Below are 13,597 nucleotides of genomic sequence, written 5' to 3'. Positions count from 1 at the left end.
AATTTAAGGAGAGATAAAGAATCATAGGATTTTTTCAATGAGTTTCGACCTCATGTTAAAATTCCTCCAGAACTTATATGAAAAGTGGCATTCCATAGGAATTTCTTAGGATTTCATATGATTTATTCCTTTGATTTAAAGGGTTTTGTAGAAAAAATTTTTATAGGAATAAAAAATCCTCTAAAATTTCTATGAATTTTCTTTGAATCAAAGCGGACCTAAATAATAATAATAATAATTTACAGGAATTTCTCTTGCTTGATGGTATTACTACAGCTAATGTCGGTAAATTAAAAGGAGATTGGGTTAAGGCCTGTGCTAAGATCAAGTACAGGAATGAAGTAGTACTAGATTATTAACTTCATTTTTTATTTTGCAATAATCTTTGCTTCAGGGACTTCTACTGCTCCCTTTATATTACTTATATTCAATATTTGATTATCAGTCTTATTTAAAAAGTATAATTAGTATTTTTATTGTTATTAGATCATAAAATATAAATGATATTTTATGTATAACTATATTTTGGCTTTTTTTTCATAAAATTTTCAAATACACGAAATCCACAATTATATTGGAAGGGAGGCACTCCCTATGTCCTAAAATAACCTAAACTTCAAGAAATTGGAAAATTATTAGTCATCTAGAGTGTTATTCATGATTTATCATCTAATAAAAATAAAAATATTATTCGTAAAGAAATTTTGAATAAGACGAAGCGTCAAAGTAGCTTTTTAAAAAGCGAAAGATTGATTTAGGGCTTGTTTAGTTTGCAAAAAGTTTTTGCAAAAACATCAAATCTAAGTTTTTAGACATCCATTTGAAGTATTAAACGTCCTCTAATTACAAAACAAATTTAATTTCAGGTTCCGTTTGGAAACCACGAGACAAATCTTTTGAGTCTAATTAATCCGTCATTAATGTAACATTTATGGCTATTTATCGTCTCTCGATTTCTTTGCTGCATAACTATATAACTAGTTTTAATGTTCATGTATATTTTATCTTATTTAGGTGTCAAAAATTCGATGCGAATGTTTTTGCGAAAACTTTTTGCGAACTAAACGGGCCTTATTTTAAGCTTGAGGGAGCAGTAGGAATTAACTAGAGAAACTGGATGAGAAGCGGATGTTTCTCCGATTCCCTCCCTGGGATTTGGACCATCATTTGGGTTCTGATTAGTTTATTGGGTCGTGTGGAGGCTGATCAACCAAGTACAGTTACTTCCATTATTATCTCAGAAGCTGCATTTATCAAACCAAGTCGGAGTACTCCAGCAGCAGAGCTAACAACAACAGAGCAGTGAGCCATAACTCTAGCTCTGCAAAAAAAGAGGCGATCACCAACACGCAGCCCGAGACAGCACGGCGGGGATTGCGCCCACGGGGACGGAATTCTGGAGGTCGCAGAAAAAGGAACGCTCGATCGATCCAGGAAAAGGATGAACAAACAAACAAAAATAACCCAACTACTAGAACCTTTGAGAAGACGAAAGATGCAATTTCATAACTTGAGAAGAAGCCAACAACACATACTGCTACTTCGAGCACGCACTAAGATTCTAGGAACAGAGCAAAACAAAAGGAAACGCAGAAACTGGAGAGGAGGAGAGAAGCAACCAATCGGCAATGGAGCAGCTACGGCGTACGTAGAACATCTGAGCAGGGGGGAAGGTAGGACGCATGCCGCTTACCCGCAACACTCGTCGCCGGCGACCGAAACGGAAACCCACCGGGGGGACGGGCAGAGCCCCGACGGCGCCTCTGCTCCTGCACTAGACGAGCACGGGCACGATCAGCGCGTGGAATGGCGAACAGCAGAGCGTACAAACGAACACAGGGTCGGGCGCGACGGATCTCACCTGCTCGGCTGGGCAGGCACTGGTCGCGGCGGCGGGCGCGTCGACGGTGCCGTGCTCCTGCTGGTGGTGGTGGTGGTGGCGGTGGGGTTTGCCAGGGGAGGGGCACGAGGGAGACGTGAGCAGCGGCAGGTGGGCGACGACGAGGTGGAGAGCGAGAGAGAGAGAGAGGGGGGGAGGAAGGAGACGAGGCGGTGGTGGGGACGAGAGGTTTTTCTCGCTCGCTCTTTTGGCTCTTCTCGGCTTTCGCTTCTCAAAAAAGTCTGTGTGTATCTAGGGAAGAAAGGGGAGAGATGTTTGTGAGGGTTTCAAGGATTTAAGTTTTGTTCTGTAGCTTGATTCCTCGTCATTTGTGTTTTTTATAAGGATGAAAACAATTTTTAATCCTGTATTTTGCCTTTGTGAGGTGCAGCAAATAAGATGAGTCATATTTCCTGAAGTGCAAAGGCAAAGCAATGTATTTTGTTTAAATATATTGTTTTTTCAAGTTAATATAATCAATACTTATTTAATCATATCCTACTGTTTTATGTCCTATCTCTAATATAGTAACCGAACGGGTTGAATCGTACACAATCGTAGCGAGATTAGTAGTTTTTAGGCATGTGCATAAAAGAAATAAACAATGAGCTTCCTAGTTCCAAATAAAACAATATTTGAGGGCTATGTTTAAATTTATTATCATGACTCGTTCTTATTTATGGACGGTGTACGTGTTAATGAAATGCTTAATACGTCATAGGCAACATGTGAGAATATAGTATTATATATATTTCTACTGTTTACCAGTAACAGTAGACTAGTCGATTTTACATTTAGGCAGTAGTATCAGGATTCACAATCTAAAGCTTAAGGAGCTCTTCGAATAGTTGAATAACCTAGTTCACTTATCAAAATTTTGACAACAAACATGAGAATATGTACGTTTAGCCAAGTTTTTAAGAGCAAGTGTAAGGAGTTGCTTTAAGAGTTAACCCCTGCACATGTCACTCTATCTAGTAATGTTAGTAATGTTTAATGTCTTATGCGGATAAAATTAGAGACAACAACCACCTCCCTCACTATACTTATCTACCAATACATAATATTTTTGTAAGGTTTTTCACTAGAAACATTCAAAATAAATCCACATAGGCCCATTGATAAAAGGGAATTTTAATTTTTTATTCTCCTCTCTCATATATACAGTATGTTACGAGAGAGACTAAACTAACTTAATAAGGGAAAAAAGTAAAAAATGAATTTCTAATCTTAAATTTAAAGTTAATTTTGGTGTTTTTATTCGCTAAAAATATGTATATAAAAATAACCATAGTTTTTAGATCACTAAAAATATGTACATAAAAAAATTATTCACAAAATATTTTTTAGTTATAAATATCTTATTTGTTACCACCTCCGTACATAAAATATTTGACATCGTTCACTTTTTTTATACATATTTGACCATTTGTCTTATTTAATTTTTATTGTAAAATATGTATATATATATACATAAAAGTATATTTAATAATAAATAAAATTATATAAAAATTATTAATTATCGTATAATTTTTTTAAATAACATAAATAGTTAAACATGTATAAAAAATTAACAACATTAAACATTTAGGAACGGATGAAGTATTTTCCAAATAAATCAGCCCCTGGAAGCCCCGTTGATAAATGCGCGGCAGTGTCCAGTAGTATCGTTCCGAACAACACAGCGCCTGAAGCCAGCGTCCAGCCAGTTGGAGGCCTCTTCCTTCCGTCCGGCCATCCGGTGCAGCAAGCAGTGGAGTTTGTTTGCCGCAGAGGCGCAGCAGAGCAAAAAGCGCCCCTCTCCAGAGTCCAGAGGAGGGACCACGCGCTCGATCGCGACAGGTGTTCCGTGTTGGACACGGATCGGACGGCCCATGATCCGTCGGTCCAGCGGAGGGACGACCGGATGGAACCGATGGATGGCTTCCTCCCTTCGCCTATCAGGTCAAGTGCATCTGCCATGGTTTGGGTTTGGGTGGTCCAGTCCCGTCCGTCCAATGTTCAAACCACCACGACTTGCTCTACTCGCTGCTCATGATGGCACGTACGACCACGCACAATCATACGGCTGCGAGTACACTCGAATCTCCTCGATCTCTTTCTCGATCAGTTTTTTGACTCGAACCTGTGGCACTTTTTTTGCTTGCAGCGCTCATCGCCATCACCATTTGATGCCTCATCTTTTGGTAGAAAATTTAGCATTTTATAACATTTTTTTGAGTTTCTCCTGGTTGTTGTTTTTTCAACATTACCTTTTTACCATTTAAGTCGCTAAAAATAAGATATAAAGATTTATAAAAAAAATTACCCCTGATGTGCTGTTTGGCATTTTCTTTTTGGCATTTGGTCAACCGACGTGGCCCTTGGCTCGTTTTGGTTATCGCCAAAACTGAAAAACTTCGGTTGCGAGAAAGGCTACAGCGTGGGGGCAAGGCGTGGCAGGGTGGCAGGCAGACTGGGAAGGGAGGATGATCCTGTTGCTGCGACGCGGGGCCCACCCGTCCCCGGCCTCCTGCAGGCAGCGCGATCACGGGGAGAGGCGCAGCAGGCTGCAGGGCCCGGCCACGCAGGGCGTGCCGATGCCGTGGGGTCGAATCGAATCGGATCCTGAGCCGTGTCGCTTCTACGCCTGCGCTGCGCTATGGCAAGATGAAATGTTTGCTGATTTCTAAAATAGAATTGTATTTTATAAACGATAAGAGTATCAGTAAAAAAATTATAAATCTATTTTAAAAATTGATATGATAAGCTTATACATATCTAAAAAATGCGTTATCGAGATGATCGAGAAACATGTGTGTAAAAGATGTGCGTAAAAGATAAGAAACAAGCTAGCTCGAAGAATGCAGGGTACCTCCATAGCTTGTTGCAATGCCTTTGCTACTAGTTGCGATCAACCCAGTTGCATCCTATGATGTGCTCTTCTCCCTTAATTAAATCATATACTTTTTTCAAAAAAAATACGAGCTTATCTCATATTACTAGATTAATAATTAATTTAATAGCTTACACCATTAAATAACTATTAAAGTAGTAGTCAGATTTTTTATTTTTTAATTTCAGTAGTAGAAGAATACAAGTTTAATCCTCCAAAACTTGCTCTACCATAGGGTCGCTCCAACTAGAAACTTCGGAACATAAGAATTTTTACACCAGACAATTTAAATTTGTTAAATTCATCTAAACATTAAAACGGTTTAGGGCATATTCGTTTTGAAAGGAAAAAACAAAGAATCCAATTCTTAAGAATTGAATTCCTTTGAAAATCATTTTTTCTTTCCTACCCGTTGTAGAGAAAAAACATAGTAAAATTTTAGTCTATTCAAACCTGTTGAAAAAATTCCTATAAATTAATATTGTCAAACATTTCTATTCCTATTCCTATGGGTTGCAATTGCTTCAACCGAATAAGCCCCTGGTTTGTTAAATTCATCCTAGACGAATAGATGCTTGCAATTGCTTCAACCGAATAAGCCCCTGGTTTGTTAAATTCATCCTAGACGAATAGATGCTCTGTTGCTGGAATGGCGTGATCACGTGAAATGTTCGGGTCGTAAAGGTATTTTTGGACCGTTTGGCTCTCCCCGCCGTCTTGGCCTCTTTTAGGCCCAAACAAGAGAGTGTCGTGTGGCCCAAGCTGGTTTGTTCCGAAGTTACTGGGCCCATGCACCCAAACCTAATGGATGGGCCGGCCGCAGACAATGGACCCTGTTAGTCTGCTCCGTATTCTACCGTTCTACCTGGGAACCCGGCCCACTTTCTTGTTCATTATTCATTCACAGGAATCATGCCGCGTTCTTCGCCCCCGCTTTCCAACCTATATTCTCTTTTTTTTTCCGACGCCACGCTTTGAAACGGTTAATCGGTATATTATTGTAAAAAAATCTACATAAAAATTGTTTTAAAATTCATATGAATCTATTTTTCAATTTTTTTATAGCGTACAATTAATTTATCATATACTAATGAACATTGCCTTCCTAGATCGTCTCATCTAGTGAGCACCTGAATATTAATTTTTTCATGTGGTTAATTACAATAAATAATTAGAGCTTCTTTAGAACATATAAAATTTACAAGATTTTTGCATTAAGCAGTTTAGCTCTTCAAAAATACCCATAAAATCCTTTGAAACCGAATAGACACTTAGCTCACACTGTCTATCTCAAAATATTAAAAAATAGTATTGTATTAGATACATCCTAGTACTATGAAGTTGAAGACAACAATCGTATAAAGTTTGATGCCTGGTGTTATTACCCTCAGAAAGTTATGCAAAAAAAAAATGTGCGGTGCTTTTGCTTACAAGGAAAAATAAAATAAAATGTCCAGGAGCACACATCCAACACCATAGTTGCCCACCGCAGTAGTGGCACGGCAACATGGCGCTCACACAGACAACTAGATTGGTCCATGCATGATCGGTGGTGGCCATCACGCACGAACACACACACGCCGGTGCAATTGCTTTTGCTTCATCCGGAAGCCGGACGACGATGACGACGGCGATGGGAAGGGACCAGAGCCTCCAAAAATCACCGATTCGCGGTACGGCGAGGAAAAAACAAGTGGTCGGTGAGCAAGAAGATTATGGGGAAAGAAAATCAAAATATACGTATCAAATGGAAGAGAAACAAAGAAAATAAAAAGGGATGGGACTATTCTTGTCTCGCTAGAGACTAAGCGCCTGTCCAGAAAACCTAAGATTATGAGAAATAGTCAGTGAAAAGCTAGCAACCAATCAATTTTTTAGAATCTGAAAAAGCTGAGAAGCTGGGTCCACTCAACGTGTAGAGCGGACTAATGCAGATTTTGGAAGCAGGGTGTTACAGTTGTTATCAGAGCATAAACATCCGCTGTACGATGCATGTGCTTTATACCATGGTCTGCACCGGAGGAGGTTCTAGACTTCTAGGCCTCTGCCATGTAAACGGTGAGCCGCCGGGACGTCAGCCCTTAAAGGGGTGAGTGTAACAACTCAGCCCGTTTAAAGCCTGTTAGTACTTAGTAGTGTGTTTGGCCCATGTGACCCAGAAATGGAAATGTAGTGGGCGTTTAATACCACCTTGGGAGTTTAGATGGAGGAGGGTCTGCTTATAAGCCTTGGTTCTCCAACCATGGTATCTTCGGATTAACTCTTTTACATAAAGCAAGGACGAAAGTATAAGCGGGATACCATGCGAACGCTAGAACAAAGAATATGGAAAAAACATTGAAACCCAGCTTTTGGCTTCTAGTTCATTTTCTAGATTTTACAACTTCAGATTAATAGAATTAAGTGTTGTTTAGAAAAGCTCGTGACTTTTAAAGATTATGTGAGAAATCCCTCGATAGATTTTACAACTTCAGATTAATAGAATCTAAGCGTTGTTTAGAAAAGCTCGTGACTTTTAAAGATTATGTGAGAAATCCCTCGAGGAGACACTAAGACTTCTAGAGAGCTTGTAGAGAGAAAAAAAAGGAGTAAAGAGAGAAATAAAAGAGAGAAAAGACGAAAGAAAAAGAAAATAGAGGAAAGAGGGGAGGGGAAAAGGAAGCCGAAACGACTGGCTGAGGTCACTTCACTCCCACTCCCTTGCTCCTCTCCTCACAATTCACACCCGAACAAAAAGAAGGCCCGAATGCACATATGGCGAGCCGAGCGTAGGAGCAAAACAACAGAGCCGAACGTCCCCCACGCACACTGGCACGCATACACACGAGCATCGCCGGACATAATTGCTACGTGCACTACACAATATAGTTCATGCACAATTTGGCGGAGAAATACGTTAGCATACAAATAAATGTAAATAAGTTCGAACCTTTTGATGTTTCGACTAAGCCAGTTGTGATGTCGTAGTATATCCTAATAGCAGTAAAATATTTGTAAGTGGCTTTTCATGTTATTGACCATTTGATGCAACCGATCGGTAGGAGTGTTCAATTGCAACCCAAAATATTTTATTTATCTTTGAGGTGCAATGTTCCTAAAACCGCAAAAACCACGGTGGTTCATGCCTATAGTTGTGGTGCATTTATGATAATTCAGCAGTAGTAACCCTAAATTCAAATAAAAATTCAAATAATTAAATTTGGTGTGGTTTTGCACTGTTCAATAGCGGCAACCACGGTAACATAACGGTGCACCTCTCTTGACAAGTAACCCATGGTTTCTTTCACTACAGTTATTTTTATATAATTTGCTTTTAATTCTCATAGAGACATATATAAAAGTTTATCCGTAAATTATTTTTATTTGTAACAAGTCATTTTATTTTTACTTTAAAAATAAAAGGATTGGGGCATAGGTTTTAATATTTTGATATAAAGAGAGTATTTCAAAGTACATTTTATACATCTGTACTATTATAACTACTGAACTAACATTCCTAGTTAGTGAATGGAGCTAACTAACAATAAAAACAAATATGAATAGTACCTTCAGACGTCACATAAGGTGTTTCTAAACTTCCAACCAAATTAAGAATTTAGATGATCTTCCATGTCCCTGCAAAGACCAAGGCTCCCATCATTTCGCTCTTTGGAGAAATAAGCGAAAATGTGTTTTTGCAAACGACAAATAATTTGCAGGTAAAACTTTTATATACGCGTCCATAACGATTCAAAAGCGAAATGTGTAAAAAAACTATAATAAAAAATCATAAAATTAAATTTAAAATTAAATTCTAAAATTTAAATTTTAACTTATAAACCGTTGTAACTGCGAAACAATGGAGCCCAAACAATCCTTAAACCACAACGCTCTCTTTGTGCCCCCATGCCACGCAAGCACCGCGAGCGCGCGAGTGCACGTAGCACGCGCGCACCAAAAACAGGAGAGAGAAAGAGAGAGGAATAAATACAAGGGGGCAGCGCAGGCAAAGGGCGCCCCCTCTCTCTCTATCTCCCCACCGCGCCACCACCGATCACTCTCGCCACCGCCTCGCCGGAGCTCCGGGGATGGCACCACGCGCCGCCGCCCCCGCGATCGCGTGATGGAAGCCGCCCGCCGCCGATGGACGACGCCGGAAGGGCCTCCTCCGCTCCCGCGGTGGTGACGGTGACGGCCTCCGCCGCCGCCCCCGCGCCTCCTCCCCCTCCTCCTCCGCCTCCGCCTCCTCCCTCGCAGCTCACCGCCACCGCCGCCACGGAGTCTCCCTCCCCCGACCCCGCCGCTTTCTATGGAGGTGGGGACTTCTCGGGCGCTTTGATTTTTTGCTTCTATCAGCACGCGTGATTGGTCGGGTTTGTTTGGACGATGGAATTGGGGTTTCGAAGGATGAATTCTGAGCAGGTTAAGCTCGGATGCTTAGTGTTTCGCGATTTTTTTCCCGGTGGAGTTAGCGGGTGCTCTCCTGGTGTTTTTGCTATGAATCACGGAGTAACAATCCTTCGAAATTGTAGCGTAACCACAGCTATTTTTTTTTCGAGTGTGCCGTTCTTAAGGTAGTCGCGTTACTCGGGTAGGTGGGGTTTTGGTGGTGTGCTTCATTCTGTTCAGATAGCGATATGTTTATCAATTTTCCTTCTCAAGGGAACTGGCGCTATCGTCGAATTTCACTGCTACAGGTGAGAGAAGTGAATCAAGTGGTGTTTGGTGCTGCTTGTGATGTTTCTGCCGTTGCTGGTGAAATGTGGGTAGTTTCATAGCGTAGCGTTACTGGCACCGAACAATTTCATCTTGTGCACCTGTTGGTATCGAATTTTTGTGTTTCATGTGGTGTGTGCAACGTTGGTTGCAGAGGGTATGTGGCAGCAGATGACCATGAGCGGCAGTGGTGCTATGCAGCCTGGACCATATCCTGAGAGGCCGGAGGAACCGGACTGCACTTACTACCTCAGGACTGGGTTGTGCAGGTTCGGCATGAGCTGCAGGTTCAACCATCCTCCGGATAGGAATCTGGTGAATAAATACTTTGTCCCAGACTGTCCTTATGTAGCAATATTGTGTAGTTACCACACTTATTCATGGGGTAGTCTCGGTCAGGACATCATCATTTGGGTGTAGTTTCGAATAATAAACTGAAACTGGGGAAAAAGTATGCAATGGACCATGTTTAGCTGTATGTCACTCATGCTACATGACATGTAGAGAGCCATTTTCCTTTTGATAACTGCCACCATCAGGGATAGGACATTTGTGTTGCATAGTGGTGCATTGCAGATTTAAAGTAGCGACTGCCGGTTTTCTGTAAATTGTATCTTAAATCTTCTACTGATTATTTTATCTGATTTCTTATCTCATGTTTTTATTCTCAAGTTAGATTGAATCTGTTTAATGTTAGGCTATTGCCTCTGCCAGAATGAAAGGAGAATATCCTGAGAGGATGGGGCAACCAGAATGTCAGGTAATGATGATTACTTCATCTGCCATTCAGGAGCATGTTTAGTAGTAATGGGTTTTACTAGTACTACTACTAAGGCCATGGTTTATTATTTAAAATGCCTAGCCAAGTAGCAATGTACTGCTTATGCGTTCCATGAGAAGAAATGGTGTACCATTTCAACACATGGTTTGAAAAAAAGTGTGGCTAGGAAGGAAGTATTGAATTTGTGGACCATAGGTTGAGAAAAGTTTGAAGTTCATGTGAGGGCCTAGATCCCTAGACATTATCTGTATTCTTTGCTTCTCCTTGTGAAAACAGTAACCAGACAACAATTACACACATTAGTTAAGAATTTATGCAGCAATAACAGAACAGCTTGATGATTAGCTTCAATTTCCTTCAAATTATAATTGCACACTTGCAGGTTACCGTTTTGTGTAAGAAAACTGTCTATTTTTATTTGTCTATGTTTCTAGAGTTGACATTGTGCAATCTAGGGTGTTATACAATTTTTTTTGTTAAGTTGGACAAGTATTGAACCGAAAGGATTTCTCAAAATTTTCTATTCAGTATTATCTGAAGACTGGAACATGCAAGTTTGGGCCTACATGCAAATTCCATCATCCCAGAGAAAAAGCTGGAATCGCAGGGAGGGTGCAGTTAAACACATTAGGATATCCACTCCGACCGGTTTGTAGTTTATTGCTGCAGCACATCATCTTTATAGTCTTTCTGTTTGATGTACTGAAGTGAGGTCTGTTTTGCTGTTGTAGAGTGAAAAGGAGTGTGCATATTACTTAAAAACAGGACAATGTAAATATGGGAATACATGTAAATTTCACCATCCAGAACTTTTCAATGCTATGGCTTCTTCACGTGGTTCTCCTATTTATCCTTCTGTACATTCCTCTGCAACCACGGGTCCACCTTCTTATGCTGGAACATTGGCTAGCTGGGCTTTTCCAAGAGGTTCTTATATTCCAAGCCCGAGATGGCAGAATCCCTCAAATTATGCACCAGTGATTGTACCGCAAGGTCTTGTTCAAGTGCCAAGCTGGAATTCATATCCTGTAAGACCATTTATTCTCATAGTCAGATTTGTAGTCTAGATATTTCATTTTCCCGATCATGGCATTGTTTGCATTGGCACTCTGTTAATTTATTAATAATCTGGATTGATCCTTAATTGCTCCCAAAAGTTTTAGACCATCATGGGTAAAAGAAGAAAACTGAATTGTAAATTATATCATTAGCTTTAGCGGTGTGATGTCACCAGAACTATACTGAATCGCAGGTCACTAGTAATGTTGCATTTCAAATTCTAGTTCCTATAATGATATTTTCTCTCATTCAACTAGGCATGAGATAATTTTAATAGAAGTAAAGGAGTCTATTCTATGTGATGATTGCTGAACAATTTCGTTTTTGCTGTGCACGGACTAATGTTGCTGCTGCTTTTGTTTATATAAAGATTGGATTGTTGTGTGCTACTGTGTTTCTAATTGATTAATAATCCTTTTAAGATCTATTAGCTGAAACATGCCCTACAATCTTAGTTCCTTGAATTTATTTAATAATGTTAAATTGAAACCCACTCTTACACCAATTGCTGGAGTCTATTCTTGGAGTTGATTTTTGTGGTTTTGCTTTTCCAAGGGCCAAATGCTGCCTGTTTCATCTTCTGAGAGTCGACTGCAGTCCCCAGGGGCTCAACAAACCTATGGAACTTCTCAGCAAGCTGACGCCAGTGCAGGCAATCAGGGAATGCTATCACCCTACAGATCTAGTTCATATCCTGGACCTCAATATGCATTGCAGAGAGAGAATGTATTTCCTGAGAGGCCTGATCAACCAGAATGTCAGTACTACATGAAGACTGGAGATTGCAAATTTGGTGCAGTGTGCAAGTTCCATCATCCCAGGGTGCGGTCAATGCCGACTCCAGATTGTGTATTAAGTCCAGTGGGTCTTCCACTACGTCCGGTAATTTATTAATGACCCCCTTTTCTTTCGTTGATCTGTACTTCAGTTTTATGTTCCATGGTTTATCACTTTAATGGCCATTGTGGATCATTGTACTGCCTCATCTCTTTGGAGGCTCAAGGGTACAGACTTTCTAAGTTCCTTTTTTCTGCCCAATCTTCCGTTGGTACTGAGATGAATCTTAGAACAAAAAATGCACTGCCTGCACATAAAGGTTCAGAGTCACCACACATAAAAAAAAAAAAGAAGCATGCTTCATAAATTTTTTATGTTCTCAATTAGGAGTTTATCTTGCAAGGTTATACCAAATATTTTTGACATGCTGCAATGTCAAAATCACAGCTTTTAGTTCCACTGTAGTAGTAAAAACCTACCCACTGCATATTATACTATCAAGATAACACTTCCTAAAAAGCATTGCTACAAATATAAGACTTAAATCTGGCAGCAGTGTGCTTATTAATCTTTGATTGTTCCTATAACACCTGATAGGACCTTTTGATCATGACAAAGGCTGTTTCGAGATTTTTCAGGGAGAAGAATTGTGCAAGTTCTATTCTCGTTACGGCATCTGCAAATTCGGCGCAAACTGCAAATTTGACCATCCATCAATGGCTCCTCCGATGGGAGTGTATGCCTACGGCTCTGCCTCGGCTAATGTACCTATGGTTCGTCGTCTCATGCAATCTCCATCCGCATCTGCGTACACATCCTAAGGTCGGCGTCATGGCTGTTGTTGACTCACCGTGATGTTGTATAAAAAAAAAAGAATCCATCGCCACGCCGTCTCAGAGCGCTGTGTGAATGATGTTGCCCCCCTTCCTAACTCCCCGGAAATCAAGTTCTGTAAATTGAGTTGCTACCGGAGATGTACAGTTTATTTTTTTTGTTAATGCAGATCTTTGGGAAGCGAAATGACGTTTTAAACTCTCAGGCATTGCTTCATTTAAAATATTGATTCATGTCAGGTTGCAAAGTAAAGTAAAGCTGAGGAACTCAAATCAGATGATTCTTTTTTCTTATAGATGCAATACATGTTTAGTTACATGGAACCTGTATTATCACCATCATTTACCATCTGCAAATGCACATCCTCGCTTCCTGAGGACCTCAGCCACATGCATGGTGATTGGTGAAGGTGAAAGGAAGATCAGAAGGAGCTACAATGCAACTGAATCCGGCTGTCACACATCACCATCATTGTTCTCTGTTCATAAGCATAAGCAGCTTCCTTCCAACGACCAACATTAATGCTGCCATGATAAGGTGCCGAACCTGGTCCAACCAAGTTTCTCGTGGTAAATGCCTCTAGATCAAAACAGGTACATGTAAAATCTATTTTGAGGTGACAGGTCCCTGTAGAGATCTCTCTTGTCCCCGTTTTGCTCTTCCACTCATGGAGTCTACTATTCTATCTTGTTATTCA

The 13,597-nt window shown here is 40.3% G+C and overlaps 1 protein-coding gene across 1 annotated transcript; it reads left to right on the top strand.

Annotated features, from left to right (window-relative positions):
• The first annotated feature begins 8,799 nt into the window (after window positions 1-8,799).
• On the top strand, window positions 8,800-13,094 carry LOC102702233 (zinc finger CCCH domain-containing protein 12). Its single transcript, XM_006645165.3, has 7 exons — window positions 8,800-9,048; window positions 9,604-9,764; window positions 10,147-10,209; window positions 10,759-10,878; window positions 10,962-11,258; window positions 11,845-12,171; window positions 12,705-13,094. The coding sequence occupies exons 1-7, from the start codon at window positions 8,877-8,879 to the stop codon at window positions 12,885-12,887; spliced, it is 1,323 nt and encodes a 440-aa protein (XP_006645228.2). The 5' UTR covers window positions 8,800-8,876; the 3' UTR covers window positions 12,888-13,094.
• Window positions 13,095-13,597: the final 503 nt, after the last annotated feature.

This window comes from Oryza brachyantha, chromosome 1, assembly GCF_000231095.2.
Source record: "Oryza brachyantha chromosome 1, ObraRS2, whole genome shotgun sequence".
Taxonomy (NCBI): Eukaryota; Viridiplantae; Streptophyta; class Magnoliopsida; order Poales; family Poaceae; genus Oryza; species Oryza brachyantha.
The sequence above is the reverse complement of the archived record's forward strand: the minus strand, read 5'-3'. Positions and strand labels throughout refer to the sequence as shown.

Coding starts and splice junctions, on each gene's coding strand:
- LOC102702233 (XM_006645165.3), top strand. CDS start 8,877: ATGGACGACGCCGGAAGGGCCTCCTCCGCTCCCGCGGTGGTGACGGTG. Junction 11,259..11,844: donor CAAGCTGGAATTCATATCCT/GTAAGACCATTT, acceptor TGCTTTTCCAAG/GGCCAAATGCTGCCTGTTTC. Junction 12,172..12,704: donor TGGGTCTTCCACTACGTCCG/GTAATTTATTAA, acceptor GAGATTTTTCAG/GGAGAAGAATTGTGCAAGTT.